The 17,995-nt window shown below is 44.8% G+C and overlaps 1 protein-coding gene across 2 annotated transcripts in view; it reads left to right on the forward strand.

Annotated features, from left to right (window-relative positions):
• The first annotated feature begins 14,428 nt into the window (after positions 1–14,428).
• The window catches only part of LOC147100317 (serine/threonine-protein kinase SIK2-like), a 169,597-nt gene continuing 166,030 nt past the window's right edge, over positions 14,429–17,995 (forward strand). For both annotated transcript variants that reach the window (XM_085967881.1, XM_085967882.1), the window contains exon 1: positions 14,429–14,913. In XM_085967881.1, coding sequence (XP_085824007.1) covers positions 14,779–14,913 — 135 coding nt within the window. In that variant the 5' untranslated portion in view covers positions 14,429–14,778. The remainder of the gene's footprint in view (positions 14,914–17,995) is intronic.

Genomic DNA, 17,995 nt, shown 5'->3' on the forward strand with positions numbered 1-17,995 from the left:
TTTGCGTGGGTTTTCTCCGGGTGCTCCGGTTTCCTCCCACAGTCCAAAGATGTGCGGGTTAGGTTGATTGGCTATGATAAATTGACCCTTAGTGTTAGGGGGATTAAATACGTGGGGTTACGGGGATAGGGTGGGATATGTGTTGGTGTAGGGGTTACGGGGATCGGGTGGGATATGTGTCGGTGCAGGCTCGATGGGCCGAAATGGCCTCTATCTGCACTGTGGGGTTTCTGTGATTCTGTGATCAGGATAAACCCCCTCCTCTAGTGCTATATGATTTTAAACGTCCGCCTACAGAGGCAGATGGGAACTTGGCTTACTGTTTCATCGAAAGGATGAAGGCACTGCAGTGAAAGCTTTATCAATGTGGGGGTGGGGGGGGGAGTTAGAGAAAAGAACATTGAGAGGGTGGGGGGAGTAAAACAAACTAGGCCCCTTTCACCCACCTCCCATTGTCCACAGAGTCGTCGTACGTGCCTTCACACTGTTCCCTTTGGGGAACTGTATGAAGTGGTGGAAGGATTTCTGGCCGCGATTAACGCTCCTTCCGTGACCGGTCCACAGAGTGATATTGCAAAACACCTGAGACTCACAATTTTTGTCTCCTGTCATAGAATTGGAGGTGGGGGAAGGTTAAAATGGTGGGGGGGGAAGAGGAATGTAAATATAATAATTATTTAAAGTTAATCAACACAAAGAAAGAAAGACGTGCATTTCTATAGCGCCTTTCACGACCACCAAACGTCCCAAAGCACTTTACAGCCAATGACATGCTATTTGAAGTGGAGTCACTGTTGTAATGTAGGAAACGCGGCAGTCAATTTGTGCACAGCAAGCTCCCACAAACAGCAAAGTGATAATGACCAGATAATCTGTTTTTAGTGATGTTGATTGAGGGACAAATATTGCCCAGGACACCGGGGATAACTCCCCTGCTCTTCTTTGAAATAGTGCCATGGGATCTTTTACGTCCACCTGAGAGAGCAGACGGGGCCTTGGTTTAATGTCTCATCCGAAAGACGAAACACATTGACAAGCTTCTGCAAAAACTTCAATCCATTTTATATTTCAGATGGTGGAACGAAAAATCTGCTGAACTTAAATGTTTTCACATCTGTGTCCTTCATACTCAGCCTATTTATTATGGCATCATGTCTTGGGATCACAACCAACATTACATTTTATATTTTATAAACGAGCGTGGGTCATGTGTACTAGATGTCGGCGGGGTCTGTGATGGAACTCTTGGTTTGGGATAACATAAAGTAATTAAAGAAATAATGAATTAAAATGTAAGTATCTAGTTGTTCCCCATCTCCTGTTTGCTAACCTCCTGTTGTTGCTCCTGCTGTTTTACGTGCCTCTACATCATGCATTGTTCTCTGACTGTAAACAGCAAACACTCTGTTCACTGGGAGGCTGACATTCTGGTCTTATACAGGGAGGTGCTGGATATATGAACCGAGAATCCCTCTAATTCTATAAAATTCTAACAGGACTAGACAGACTAGATGCAGGAAGGATGTTCCCGATGGCGGGGGAGTCCAGAACCAGGGGTCACGGTCTAAGGATAAGGGGTAAGCCATTTAGGACTGAGATGAGGGGGAATTTCTTCACCCAGAGAGTGGTGAACCTGTGGAATTCTCTACCACACAGGGCAGTTGAGGCCAATTCATTAAATATATTCAAGAAGGAGTTGGATATATTTCTTGAGGCTAAAGGGATCAAGGGATATGGGGAGAAAGCAGGGACAGGGTACCGAATTTGGATGATCAGCCATGATCTCATTAAACGACGGAGCGGGCTCGAGGGGCCAAATGGCCTACTCCTGCTCCTGTCTTCTATGTTTCTTTGTAATTGCTCCTCCCTCCACCCGGGGACAGATCTCCCCCTGATAGGCTGGTGAGAAATGATGCACTACCATTCTGTGCCAGCGGCACTAGTACGTCAGCATGTGGCAGTGCCTTTTAATTGGAAATTATACGTTCTATTAAATACTGCAATTGTTCTTTGCTATATATGACAGTCGTAGTGTACAGTATACGAGGTACAGTGTTCGTGGTACAGAGGGATGATATGTGAGTCTTACAAAATGACTTGTGGATGACCCTGGAGACTGATGTTGGGGATTATTAGTGCACTCGTTTGTTCAATGTGATATTTTATTTTTTATTTTTTCCACTCAGCTTTGGAATCCGCCAGTGCGTCATATTATCCTGGCCGATAGGATGAGCCAGATACAACTTTCAGACCGCAGTAGACGTGCTTTATAGCTGGCCACTAGGAGGCACACAGGGACAATTCTGAATAACTGGCCTCCGAGTGCCAAAGTGAGCAGCCTCCTATTTACCCGTGATTGCACAGCTGAGATCAGGAACTCGCTGCAGGAGCGGCAGGGTCTATCCTGCACTCGACTGCACTGTAGCACCGAGCTCTAATCTGTCCTTTAAAAAAGTATAATTTTCAGTACTTCAATCATGCAGTTTCCCCTTTGGCTCGGTTGGTTGGTGTGCTATCAAATGACGATGATGAGGAAGGTCCTGTGTTTTGAGTCCTGGTCCGTGGCGACTTAACTACTGTCAGCGGGCTGATAGCAGAACACTATTGCCCTCAGCATCACAGGATAGGGAGCGGGAAAGTTCGAGTGGGTTGCCTCCCCTGATCACTATTAGAACATAAGATCATAAGAAATAGCAGCAGGAGTTGGCCATTTGGCCCTTTGAGTCTGCTCCACCATTCATGGCTGATCTTCTACCCCATCTCTACTTTCCTGCACTATCCCCATATCCCTTGATTCCCTTAATATTCAAAAATCTATCGATCTCTGTCTTGAATATATTCAGTGACTGAGCTTCCACAGCCCTCTGGGGTAGAGAATTCCAAAGATTCACCACCCTCTGAGTGAAGAAATTTCTCCTCATCTCAGTCCTAAATGGCCGACACCTTATTCTGAGACTGTGACCCCTGGTTCTAGACTCCCCAGCCAGGGGAAACATCCTCCCTGTATCTACCCTGTCAAGCCCTGTAAGAATTTTGTATGTTTCAATGAGATCACCTCTCATTCTTCTAAACTCTAGAGAATATAGGATTAGTCTACTCAATCTCTCCTCATAGGACAATCCCCCCATTCCAGGAGCCAGTCTGGTGAACCTTCGTTGCACTCCCTCTATGGCAAGTATATCCTTCCTTAGGTAAGGAGACCAAAACTGTACACAATACTCCAGGTGTGGTCTCACCAGGGCCCTATATAATCTTTACTCTTATACTCAAATCCTCTTGTAATAAAGGCCAATCCTCTTTTATAACACCTGCTGGATGATATGCACGTGCACGTCAGATGAGGATAGGATCGAGCTTGGCTGTGATGCCGCCACAGTCAAATAGCCTGACAACATTTAGGCTTCCTACTTGAATTATGGGCACTTGGAAATAAAAGACAGATCTGGATTTCTATCGCACCGTACCACCTCTCAAAGGACGATCGATTGCTATTTGGAGACCTGTGATTGTTTTGGTAGGAGAACTATTGGGCCTAGTACTAGAGAGTCCCTGTGGAAATGCATCCCAGCAAGAACCAGTGTTTGCAAGAGAGGAGCGGAGAAAAGGGGCAAATGGAAAAAATAAAACTCAAAAAAAGAATAGTGAGAAACAGAAGTTTGTGCATAGTGCTTAAGATGAGAGAAATCCTGTGTATCATATTGGAGTCTCGTTATGGCTGATGACAAGCTGCTTTCTTTCTTCTTTCTCTGATTACTTCATCCTCGCCATTAAGCAATTTTCCAGGAGGGGCACTTAACTCAAAGCACAAAAAAACCGTCAGTAGAGATCAAATTAGAGAGAGGTCAGTGTTTCGAGACCCAGAACACTGGATAATGTACCACACCTGGAACCATGTTACTGAGCAGCCAGGAGAAGCAAAAAAATGTTGCCGAGCATTTGAAGTAAAGCTGGAACATTACAAACGAGATTTTACTGCAAAGCAGCTGCCTGCGGTTGAAAGCGTTTGGCAGAGAATCCAGTTTGTGAGTGTGCTGCAGAGGATTGGCATTTTAATGAAAATGGTAACGAATCACTTTCCTTCCCCCCCCCCCTAAATGCTTTGGTGAATATATGCATCAAGTGGTGAGGTATTAAGTCACATACACCCAAAGGTCCTGAGTTGTATCTCTGGTCTGTGCTAAACTATCTGAGCTTAGCTTGCCTCTTTGTGTCTCTGTGTTAGAAGGTCGTGGGTTTCAAGCCCTACTCCAGGTCTTGTAGGAGGTATACTGATGAGATGTTAAAACTGAGCTACTGATCCAACAGATATAAGAGATGGCATTGGTTGAAGAGCAGAGGAGTTGTGGCTGCCACCAGTGCCACCAAAATAGAATAACTGATCATTTATCTCATTTTTTTTGTGGGATTTTGCTCTGTGCAAACTGATTGCTGCATTTGCCTACAAAACAACAGCGACTACACGTCAAAAATAATTAATTGGCTGTGAAGCACTTTGGGATGTCCCGAAGGAGTAAATTCAAGTTCTATATTTTAACAATGGTAACAAATTTGCACAATAAACTGGCCTCGGCCATCAAATGCTAGCGAGGAGTAAACTCCACCAGGTTTCCCAATCCTGACTTCTGCTGCAAAGTGCGAGTGAGTGAGTGAACGTCGGGTGAGGATTGGATTGGTTTGACTGTGATACCCCTCCATCTCGACACTCATCGTGGGAGCTGGCTGTTCGCAAATTGGCTGCCGCGTTTCCTACATTACAACGGTGACTACACTTCGAAAGTACTTCACTGGCTGTAAGGTACTTTGGGACGTCCTGAGGTTGTGAAAGGTGCTCGTCTTTCTTTTCTTTTTCATTCCCTAGGTTCACACATGAACAATGGCTGGGTAAGGTACTGGATTGGAGGGTTGCTGGTAGTTGTGGAACTGTACCCCAGTAAGAGTCAACACCTTGACGACAGAAGAAAATTGAAAAGAAGACTTTCTTAATACTATATCAGCGATGTTTTGTGTTACGAACTGATTGTTTTCAAATAAAAATAGGTTTATTGTTTAGCACCAGGAGTGTGTATGTACTTTTTTTAAACCGCTTGTCTACTTTCTTCACAGTGTAAAGAATAAGCCACACATAAGGCTATTCTCCTGTGTATCAGTCGGGTTTGTGTTGTGCAGTGTATTTCACTGTCTCGTGTGTCACACGGTAACATATCTTTCATATGCTGCGCCTTGCATGTAAGTAAATGAATGACTGCCACGTTACATGCCAAAGTTGTAATTGGAATACAAATACATTTTTTGATGTGTGCCTCTTGCTCTCAACATTCTTTCTGGGCACTTTAGAGACATTAAAAATCCCAGACCCCCGTCACCAATATTGTGTATGCACCTGCTGTGAAGTGATGGACAGTCCAACTTTGCGCATGGCGTACGCGGCTGCTCTGTCTCTGGGCCACGGACGTTAGACATGTTTTAAGGCAAACCCATAAAGCTACTTACACTGATGCTGTTATTCGTGGTGTCTGTTACTACCAGCATGTTATTCCCAGGCATAGATAGCTCATGGATTCCTCTTGTCCATTATTGCTTTCTTGCATATATTGCGGGAATATGTATTATGTCTTGATTCAGTAACTAGACTTGTAAGAACATAAGAATTAGGAGCAGGACTAGGTCATATGGCCCTTGGCGCCTGCTCCACCATTCAATAAGATCATGGCTGATCTTTGACCTCAACTCCATTTTCCTGCCCGATCTCCATAGCCCTTAATTCTTCTGGAATCCAAAAATCTATCGATCTCAGCCTTGAATATACTCCACGTCTGAGCATCCACAGCACTTTGGGGCAGAGAATTCCAAAGATTCTCATCCCTCTGAGTGAAGAAATTCCTCCTCATCTCGGTCCTAAATGGCCGACCCCTTATCCTGAGACTATGCCCCCTAGTTTTAGACTCTCCAGCCAGGGGAAACAACCTCTCAACATCTATTATGTCAATCCCCTTCAGAATTTTATATGTTTCAATGAGATCACCTCTCATTCTTCTAAACTCCAGAGAGTATGGACTCAATCTACTCAATCTCTCCTCATAGGACAGCCCTCTCATCCCTGGAATCAATCTAGTGAACCTTCGTGGCACCCCCTCTAAGGCAAGTAAATAAGGACACCAAAAGATTCCCAATTAAAAAATATTGCTACTGTTCTGTGCCACTGTTTGTCCCTTCCAGAATGGAAGGTGTATAAATGCATCCAGTGTTCTGAAGAGACAGTCACCCGCAGGATTTACATACACTGGTCTGGCATACACACAGCTTATAGAGATTTAGGCCCCGATATTTACAGGGGCAGGATTTCCCAGCTGTGTTTTTTTTAAACAGGTTCCTTGGCTGGAAGCCAGCCTCATTGACATTCTTGGTTTCCTTTTGGGCGGGGGAACACTGCAGAAGAGGCTGCAGCCCAGGAGTAGGTAGATTTCAATCTCCTCGGGGTGGAGATCGAGAGGGGGTCGGTGGGTACAGCATGGTTTGGAGGTTCGGGAGGTGATCACAGGGGGTCAGAGATGTGGGGTTTGGGGGGTCAGTGATCGCAGGGCGGGCAGTCGGCATGGGGGGGTAATGGGTCCGATCACGGGAGGGATGCAGGTTAACTTGGGGGGCTGGGGGGGGAGCACTCCTGCTCCTCCTGGCCCAAAAGCAGTGCTGGAAAAGCACTTGCCTCATCCACGCAGCAGTCCTCACCTCCCTTTAGCTGCCGGGTTTCCCAAGGCCCGGGAAACCCGGCCAACCAGCGCTAAAGTTGGAAGAGAGATCAAATCTGAGGCACGCAGCCTCATTAAAATATTTAAATGAGTGAGCCGCCTCCTGGCAACAGATTGGTCACCCCTTCGCCCCCCCCCCCACCCCCACACCAACCAATGTACCCTGTAATTTTTTTTTGGTGCGCGGGCTCTTTACCTGGCTGCGTGGACCGTTCAATTTTTTGCGCATGTGTTCTTATTTACATTGAAAAGTCCGTGAGCAGCCTGCGCGGGATCTCCAGACCACGCAGCTTAATGGGGACATTGCCCCCCCCACCCCTGCCCCCCGTCCCGCCTCTGCTAAAAACGGAAGTGGGCGGATTCGAGGCGGATTTGAAATTTTAAAAATTTTAACTTCCCACTCGACCCAAATCCATCTGTTCTTGGGGGTTAAAATTACCCCCTTAGATTCAATAAGAAAATGTTTCATGACCTGTCTGAGGAGCTATTAAAGAATTTGGAATGGATTATACAGAACCAGTGCCATTGACGGTGGCTACTTCTTCCATTTCCCCTTCTACTACTACATTGCAGAACACCCAGACACATAAATCTTTGCCAGCAGTGTCATTTCTCAAGTCACTATTGCTTGGCTCAGGAAGTGACCTCCTTCTGAGATCTCTTTAGCAGTAACGGAGAACTAATCAAGACTTACTTGCCTTCCCAATGTGCTGGCTGCTACTGAAGGTAGCCAGTCAGCATCTGCCTCCTGAGCACTCACATGTACCTTAACATAAGAAATAGGAGCAGGATTAGGCCATACGGCCACCTCAAGCCTGCTCCGCCATTCATTAAGAGCATGGCTGATCTTCAACCTCAACTCCACTTTCTCACTCGATCCCCATATCCCTTGATTCCCCTAGAGTCCAAAAATCTATCGATCTCAGCCTTGAATATACTGAACGACTCAGCAAAGACTTTCATTCAGAACACATGCAGGTGGTGTGTAAATACAGAAACACGGGGGTAACCTTTTGGAGACACCACTCCTGACACAGAGTGCAGATCGAGAATTGAAACAGCGTACCCAATTTGTGACACTTCTGATATTCCAGTATTCGAGCGCGACTCCAAGCCAGGAGGAGAGTCTCTTAACATTTACACGATTGTGTTCACGGATTTCTGTAGTAATTTCCACCCCCGGTGATTTTCTCATATTTTCTCTTAATTCATGCTGGGATATGGTCCCATGAGCACTCGTACCACCTTGGCCAAGTGTTAGCCTAGAGAGTGAGCATTGGCTGGCTGTTCCACCATTGAGAAGAGCCTCACAACCATAGCCAATCCTGTCCTCAACAAAAGTATGTGTTGGGGGGAGGTGGGCAGGAGGAGGGGGGGTGGGGGGGCGGGCACGGTGGTCAAGATAGGAAAATGTAACTGAGTCCAATTGTAACACCCCTGCTGTATCTGAGACCAATTACAACAACCATAACTTGTATTTATCTAGCATATTTAACATAGTAAAACATCCCAAGGTGCATCACAGGAGTGTTATCAAACAAAATTTGACACCGAGCCACATAAGGAGATATTAGGTCAAAGCGATAGGTTTTAAGGAGCATCTTAAAGGAGGAGAGGTAGAGAGGCGGAAATGTTTAGGAAGGGAATTCCAGAGCTTAGGGCCCAGGCAGCTGAAGGGACGACCGCCAACGGTGGAGCGATTAAAATCGGGGTTGCGCAAGAGGCCAGAATTAGAGGAGCACAAATATCTCGGAGAGTTGTGGGGCTGGAGGAGATTATGGAGATAGGGAAGGGCGAGACCATGGAGGGATTTGAACACAAGGAACAAGAACAAGGTTCAGCATGATCTACTGAACCATGCCACTTTTTTAGCAGGTCGATGCATTATATCAAAGGGCTCCTCAAGAACATTTGCATTCACACCTAAATGATACTGGTTGGATTGACGGCAAGTGTAGACCAGCATCTTAGGATTTTTTTTTACTCACCTTAAAAAAGCATGTCCCACCATTGCCACACACCAACATTGAAAACTGGTGTATTGACACAGACCTAACCTGAATGAATCAGACGATTAACCTGAATATTATTTTGAATTTTTCTGTTTATATTTTTTAATATTTTGTTTAAACATTAAATACTGGTACAGTACTGTGCTTGGGAAGCTGGCTTGAAGGCGATATATGAGGGAGATGAATTAATGTGCGCATTTGAAATAATAACATCATTAAATTAATTACAACATCTCCTAAATTAATGACCATCTCTTCTGACATTAATTCAACTGCATCACACTACTGGGATGAGTTGCAACTCCCAACTAAATCCTCAAACGATGTCAGAAGCATTGATTTGCCAGCCAACTTTTTATTCTGAAAAAATAACTGGGGACTAAAGTGGGGCAGTTTTCTCTGCTTGCTATTCGTTTTATTTTCTCCCCCTTTCGTTAGGTCTCCTTGGACCACATGCCAGCCCCTGTCTGAGAGAGCTGGTAGACCACCTGCTCCGAGGCCCAATCCAATGCTGCTGTAATCCTCCCGCTAGGAAGTGTGCAAGAGGATGACCCTTCTTCAGTATTCTGCTTTTCCCATAGAAAACGATCAAGGATATGCTCACTACCTACATCTTGACAGCACAGCCAAAATTGGGAACTTGCCATATGCCAAGCTAATGAATGAGCCTAGTCCTATCCAACCCCGCCATCACACACTGCTTTGAATCACCACGTCACATCACTAACATATGGATTTTAAAGTTAATCATAATTCTTAAGTCCCTTATATTGGGATGTGCTCTTTACTGCTGACTTCAAAGAGCGTGCGGTGGATGAATATAGCTTGACATGTCTAGACACATTTGCAGAAACACAGGATAAAGTGGATATCATTTTAAGCAGATCTACCACTCGAGTAAACAGTTCCACCTTTTGTGAACTGTTCTCACAATCTCACTGAAAATACCTCAAGTCTCTCACATATTTAAAAAAAATCTTTATATCACTCAATATATCAGCATGTGGTCAATTACCTTATGATCTCACTGCAATCCACTTCTAGAACTCGCTCGTGACATAATTGGGAAGGTGGCTTGAAGGATATATTGAACCCGACTGCGTGAAGGAAATACATTTATGTACTTAAAGGCAGACCTACCGTGTCTCATTTACTCAGAGTAAAACTCATTCATTTTGGTTAAAGATATAAACCTACTTTCAAAAATAAACACAGCTTTCTATAAAATGGCCTTGCATTCCATCTAACTCTTTTTAATGATAAATCTCACTCTTAAAATTTCCCTGATGTTAAAGGCTTTAACGCAAGACAGATTTCTTGGTTGTCCAATGACACTCCTGTTGCCATACACTGCTGTATGTAGGTTTTGCTGCAAGAACTCTAATAGTGAAGATAAAGATAGCCTCAGACTAGTTATGTCTGCTGTGGTTTTACATTGGATGCTATATTCAGAACAAAATATTTAGATGGGTCCTGCTGCTAGGTCAGTTCAAAAGTTATATTTCCACTCAAACTATTTTAGATCTGTCCATTGCTATCTGTACCGTAAATGTTTACTGATATGAGCAGGAACTGTCTGTGACTTCTCCCACAGAAACCTCTCCCCCATGAGGTCCCAGAGCCAAAGGAATCTTGGTTCCTAGCACTTCCCCTTCCCCACAAGTCCCACAGGGACCATGCACCGCACAAATCTAGCGCTCCATATGCTTACTGTTTCCCACCCCTTACCACCCAATCACCGACTCACCTCAGCCCTCTTCCAAGAAATGGTCACAGCCCTGTGTCAGTGAATATTACCATCCAAATGCATATAACTCCGCGGGAATTTTCCTTTGGCTGCTATGCATTAGCAACATCACAGAACTATCAGGAAGATTTCTCTGATAGTAACCAGGGAGGTTTTCTCAATGGTGAAATCGTAAACGCGTTGCTTTAGAGTTCATGTATGATTTTATCAGAAATGGTGAACATAGGAAATCTTCCCACTAACTTTATGATGTCGCTAGCACAAAGGAAGAACTTGCACCATGTCCCATCTCTCAAAAATATGCCAAGGCTCTTTACATACAATGAATTACTTTAAAGTGCAGTTACTCCAATTCTGGCCTCTCACGCGTCGCTGATTTTAATCGCTCCACCATCGGCGGCCATGCCTTCTACTGCCGAGGTCCTAAGCTTCCTAAACTTCTCCCATTTGCTCCCTAAACCTCTTCGCCTCTCTACCTTTCCTTCCTCCTTTAAGACGTTCCTTGAAACCTACCTCTTTGACCAAACTTATGGTCATCTGCCCTAACATCTCCTTATGTGGCTTGGTGTCAAATTTTGTATGATAATCGCTCCTGTGACATTTTACTACATTAAAGGCACTATATAAATGCAAGTTGTTGTTGTTATTGTTGTGCAACGTTGCAGCCATTTTGTGCACAGAAGTGCCAGCCAAGCAACAATGAAATGAATGCGCAGTTAATCTTGTTTTAGAGACCGTACGAAATATGTACCTTCTGTTTGAACCTTAGTGTATATATCTCCCTGTAACCTATAATATATCATGGATTTTGTATTGTACCATGATGTAAGAAAATGTGTGTGTTTTGCACAATTTGATAACATTCTTTTGTTTTATTAAGTTGTGTACATTAGACATGTTATTACTTGCAATCAAAAACGAGAATGATGAACTCTCGGAGATCAAATCCCTTATTAAGGTCATTTTATTTTAGGTTTAACCAAGCTTATCTGAATATGCCTTTCTGTTTGATCATTTAAATTAAACATTTTTGGCACAATGGAGTTGATTTTATCAGCTCTCTACTGCACTGCCCTCTTAAATGAAGCATGTTATTGGCAGACCCATTAGGCTGAATTTACATTGAATCCATAGGCAAAAAAGCGCTTCTAATCCAACGACCAAGTTTTACTGATCTGATCGGCTACGATTTTAAGTTTCCAAGTAAAAAAAGATACACAGCCACAGTCAGCAATACAAAGGGCAATGTAGCCCACTCACATACAGAGTACGGTAGCATAGTGGTTAGGTTACTGGGCTAGTAATCCAGAGGCCTGGACAAACAATCTGGAGATTATGAGTTCAGCTTGGGAAATTAAATTCAATTAATTAAATCAAGCTGGAATGGTGACCATGAAACTACTGGATTTGTCATTAAAACCCATTTAGGGAAAGAAATCGTCTGGCCTATATGTGACTCCAGACCCACAGCAACGTGGTTGACTCTTAAATGGCCTCGCAAGTCACTCAGTTGTATTCAAGAAGGTGCCTCACCTTGAGGGCAATTAGGGATGGGCAATAAATGCTGGCCTTGATGATGTCCACATCCCTTACATCAGTGCCACCTCTCCACCACGTGCACTTCATATTGTGTGTGTGCGTGTGTGTGTGTGGGAGGGGGGGGGGGGGCAGGGGGGGGAGCTGTTTGACTCTAGATTTTTGAGCTTACTCGCTGTTGTAAATCTTCGACGCGAGTGTCCTCAACTTCATCCCGCAGCATGCTACCCACCACCATCTCAGCACAACCCCAGCCCGGCATGAGGTTGAAAAGGCCATCCGACAACTGAAGAACAACAAGGCCTCAGGAGCAGATGGAATCCCCGCCGAGGCACTAAAGCATGGCGGAGAAGCACTACTGGTGCGAATTCATGAACTCATTTCTCTTATCTCGAAGGAGGAGAGCATGCCAGGGGATCTCAGAGACGCCGTAATTGTGACCATCTTCAAGAAAGGTGACAAGTCCGATTGCGGTAATTACAGAGGAGTTTCCCTGCTGTCTGCCACAGGGAAAGTCATCGCAAGAATCCTCCTCAATCGCCTTCTCCCAGTGGCCGAAGAGCTCTTCCCAGAGTCGCAATGCGGATTCCGCCCACTAAGGGGCACAATGGACATGATCTTCACTGCACGTCAATTACAAGAGAAATGCAGGGAACAGCACCAACTGCTGTACTTGGCCTTCTTTGACCTCACAAAGGCCTTCGACACCGTCAATCGTGAGGGATTATGGAGTGTCCTCCTCAAATTTCGCTGCCCTCAAAAGTTTGTCACTATCCTCCGCCTGCTTCACGACGACATGCAAGCCGTGATCCTGACCAACGGTTCCACCACAGACCCAATTCACGTACGAACTGGGGTCAAGCAAGGCTGTGTCATCGCACCAACGCTCTTCTCAATCTTCCTTGCTGCAATGCTCCATCTCACCCTCAGTAAGCTCCCTGCTGGAGTGGAGCTAATTTACAGAATAAATGGAAAACTGTTCAACCTCCGTTGCCTCCAGTCCAGATCCAAGATCGTCCCATCCTCTGTCGTCAAATTACAGTATGCAGACGACGCTTGCGTCTGCGCACACTAGGAGGTCGAACCCCAAACCATCGTCAACACCTTCACCAAAGCATACAAGAGCATGGGCCTTACACTAAACATCTGTAAGACAAAGGTCCTCTACCAACCTGCCCCCGCCACACAGTACTGCCCCCCGATTATCAAAATCCATGACAAGGCCTTGGACAACTTGGACCACTTTCCATACCTCGGGAACCTACTGTCAACAAGGGCAGACATCGATGACGAAGTCCAACACTGCCTTCAGTGTGCCAGTGCAGCCTTCGGTCACCTGAGGAAGAGAGTGTTTGAAGACCAGGACCTCAAACCTGGCACTAAGTTCATGGTCCAAAGAGCAGCAGTGATACCCGCCCTCCTGTATGCCTCAGAGACATGGACCATGTACAGCAGGCACCTGAAAGCACTGGAGAGGTACCACCAACACTGCCTCCGCAAGATCCTGCAAATTCATTGGCAGGATAGACGCACCAACGTCAGTGTTCTTGCTCAGGCCAACACCCCCAGCATCGAAGCTTTGACCACGCTTGATCAGTTCTGATGGACGGGTCACATTGTCCACATGCCCGAAATGAGACTCCCAAAACAAGCGCTCTACTCGGAGCTCCGGCACGGCAAGAGAGCCCCAGGTGGGCTGAGGAAACGCTTCAAGGACACCCTCAAAGCCTCCTTGAAAAAGTGCAACATCCCCACTGACACCTGGGAATCCCTGGCCCAAGACCGCACAAAGTGGAGGAGAAGCATCCGGGAAGGCGCCGAACACCTCGAGTCTCTTCGCCGGGAGCAAGCGGAAGCCAAGCGCAAGCAGCGCAAGCAGCGCACGTCAACCCAAGCACCCCACCCACCCGCCCCTTCAACCACCGTCTGCCCCACCTGTGACAGAGACTGCAGGTCCCGCATTGGACACCTGAGAACTGATTTTTAATGTGGAAGCAAGTCATCCTCGGTTCCGAGGGACTGCCTAAGAAGAAGAAGAAATCATTAAAAAAAATCCAACAAGCAAGTTACTTTAAAAGATGAAAGTCTGCAACTCTGTTTTGTGTTTGTGTGTGAATGCACATTTGGTTCTTTGGGGGGGGGGGGGGGGAATTTCTGGTCAAAAAAAAATCCCCCAGAAGAGACTGCAAAAATAAAAGGCAGAAACTCCCTGTCATTTGCAGCAGGGGTTGATCCTCTGGGCACATGTGGAGCAGTACTGGTGGCAGCATTTGGACTTCAGATTGACAAGCTCCAGAATAGAAGCGGCTGCTTCTGACGTAAAAGGTGGATAGGGTTGCCGTGGAGACGGATTCGCAGGGCAGTGAGAAGGCTTCAGACCCCGCCTTCTGCACATATTACCCTGGAGTTTTTACGTCAATATGCGTCAGCCAGGATAACATGATGCCTCCTGCAACGACCGGGACCTTGTAGCTTTATTTTTTTCCTTTTGTTGTCTCCTAGCTCGGGTTTGACGAGAGCTTTCCCTCCTTCCCTTTCCCTTTTTATTTTCTTCCCCCACCCCCCCCCCCCCACCTCACCTCCTCTCCCACCTTCTTGTCCTGATATCACCTGGCCCGATTCCCTCCCCTCCCCTTTTTTTAAAAAAAAGAGAAAAATTAACTTATTTTTTTAATGATGTGTGTGCGGCGTGTTAGTGTGTGTATATGTGTGTAGTTGCCTCACACCGGCTCCCAGCATGGTCATGGCGGATTGTCCGAGCAAATTGCATCGGGGTCCGGTCCGGGTGGGTTTTTATGATATCGAGCGCACTTTAGGCAAAGGCAATTTCGCCGTCGTCAAGCTAGCAAGACATCGCATCACCAAAACCGAGGTGAGTGGAAGCTTCCTTTACCTTCAGAAAGGGCTTTCGAGAGATAGACCGAATGTCCAGGAGTTAAAACGGTGGCGTGTAGGATCCTCCTCACACACACACACACACACCACCAAGAATAGAGAATAACTTGAAGAAACTATTGCGACAAAACGGCACGGCTTTGTACCTTTTGTTTCTGCCACTCGTTGTTTCTTGAAACTATGTAAACAGGTTTTTTTTTGCAGAGTTGAATGGGTCGCGGTGTTGTTGAGCAAATAGTGCAGACACATTGGTTCGTATTGGGTCGTGTGTCAGCTTGTGTCAGGGACACTCAATCCAACATGCCAAGCTCTGGCTGCAGAAAGGGACACACCCAGATCATTTGCACATGTAAAATAGGAAATAGTCTTTTTTTTAAATTTAATGATCCTTACACTGTAAATTGCCTGGCAGTTTTTTTTAAAGATTATTATCTATAGAGAAGCCATATTAATCTAATGCATACGTGCACATTTTCTTGTTACTCTGGAATTCATATTGTTGACCTCTTTATAGTTAAGAGATATATATTCAAATCACCTTCAAAAATGAGTAGATTTCTCTGTTTTTGAAGGGACAGAGCATAACCGTGTAGGTGAATAGGATATTGTGGAAAGAGTTCTACAGAGTCCTTTAGTAAAGAATAACATTGAAATCAGTTTATTTTGGGGAACAGGCATTACTTTTTTAAAATTTAATTTCTGACAACATTGTTACTAATCTCGGGTTTCATTGTGTCCAACTGCCCAAACTGTTAATGTCTTTACAGTCATGCTGAAATCACTTCTCTGCATGATACAAAATGTAATTGGTCTTCAGAATCGTCTGGTTCTCTTTTTTTAAATACGCCAGACACAAATGTAACGATTATTTTGCAACAATACGAATAAAGGCAACAATGTTTCATATCATCCACCTTGTATCACTGGATATAATGTATCCAGTTATGTATCCACTTACAATGTATCCAATAAGTGGCTGCTGCTATTCCAGTCATTTCGGAACCATTTTGCTTAAACAGAAATTATGTCCACTTCAGGCCAAGTCCCACATTTGGAATTCTTTTCGGGCATAACTCGGCTCTAGATTTCCTTGTGACAAAGTCACTTCCCCTGAAGACTTAACAAAACAAAAATGGGCTTCGATCATACCTAACCGTGCGAGCTGAGAAATTAAAGGATGACCTTTTTTTTAATCCTCTTTGGAATATTACATAAATGAACTTTGGAATGAATTGCACGGCAGGTTGGAGGGAAAACACATAATTAGATGTGCAAGCTGAATTGATTTTCCGCTGGATTCCTTGGTGGCTGGGAGTTACATTAATGAAAACGTCAGAAAGGTCGGAGCTGGAGAAAACTTTTGGGACAGATTGGGGAAAAAAAGTTTTCAATGTATTAAAACATCCCATTTTAGATGTAAAACGATCAGAATTTATTTGAATTCAGAAACACAATACACAATTTATCACTAATTTGCATTGCTCTCTTTCCTTTCTCTAGCTGGCCAAGGTACTAAATACTGTGCCACTTCCAATAAGATGTAACAGGAATTTGAATTGCATAAAGCCTTTAGTCCAGGGCATTGAAAATTGCACTGATAATACATATTTATTAATAAGCTTATTTGACTGGCCAGTCCACGAGATTAAAATGACTTATTTTTTAAGAGGATATTCCATTAAAAAAAAATCACATCTTATTTGGTCGGGTCACAGGCGGTGAAATGTTCCTTGTCGTCTCTCCCAGTGTTTCGCGTTTGTTTACAGGTGGGGATTACATAGAGACTCTTGATAACGCGAAGAGTGCGTTTGAATTAATTGACCAGAGGACCTTTCAGTCATCATATGTCGAGAGAAGCTCGCATTACCAACCACTTCTAATAATTGATGGAGATGTTCGCCGAAAGTGACACCACTCAAATTCGACCCGGAGCTTTCTGTATCAGAAAATTCTTCTAAAATCTTCAAAAAAAAACTTTGGAACGTTTGCCCCTCTCCCCCCACCCCCACCCCCGACTAATTTCTCCCCTCAGTTAAAAAGTTTTACACTTGAATGGCCTTAACAAGGTTAACATTTCCGCCCCGCCCCCATAGAACCTGAATTCTGTGGCAGCCAAGTGAATGGGGGAGGAAGAAGAAACTTTATTTTTAAGTAGATCCATTTGTAACCAAGCACAGGATTTTTGTTTTAATTTTGACTTCTGTATAAAGGAAACATTTAACACAACGTCAGTTAGAATGGCATAGCTGTCTAGCTCCAGTGGCAACGTGGCGGGGTTTCAATTTAATATGTTACACTGGGGTTAATGTTAAACTGCCCCCCCCACCAGACACGTTTAGAATGCAGTAACTGCAAACGTGCTTTAATATTTCACGGTGCAGTTGGTTTATTTTAGTTTTTCGCCAGAGGATGGGATTGTTGATGATACCTAAGAGTTTCAGTTGCTTATTTTTCTCTTCCTTTCCCCCCCCCCTCCCCTATAAAAATAATCTCGTGGTTGGTTGAATGGAAAACGCCGTTACTTTGGATCATCTCAAAGATGATTGGAATGAAGGGCATCAGCTTCAGCAAGAATGAAAGTGCAGTCATCCCTTAAAACATCAACAGGATGATCAGTGTGGCTCCCCGGTGCTTGGCACAAGTGCTCCCTGCCTCTCAAATGCTGCAGTTACCAGGAGCGGCCGATGAGTGCCAGAGGATGTGAAGCTGAGTTGTGAAAAGTTCCCCTTCCCCCTCCCCTCCCCCCTCGCCGTGCTTTTCAGGATGATTCTACCTTATCGACAAGAAACACATAGAAGCAGAGCCAATCGCGCGTTAAGAGTTCGCGGGCACACTTTAAAGAAAGTGTTCTCAGTTGAGTTCCCACATTCTCAAAGCAGCTGGCTCGCTGCTTGTGTGTGTGCGGTAGAATCGCACATTCTGCTGCCTTATCCTCACTATTTGACAATTTCCAACCTCACGGTTGCTCCATCCTCTTAACACAAGGGACGTGAATTTAGCCAGATATTTAGGGACAAACTAGGATCGGGGAAGCATGATGTACACAAACACCACCCCCC

Source organism: Somniosus microcephalus, chromosome 26, assembly GCF_052327205.1.
Source record: "Somniosus microcephalus isolate GS21.2 chromosome 26, FLI_Smic_1.0, whole genome shotgun sequence".
NCBI lineage: Eukaryota > Metazoa > Chordata > Chondrichthyes > Squaliformes > Somniosidae > Somniosus > Somniosus microcephalus.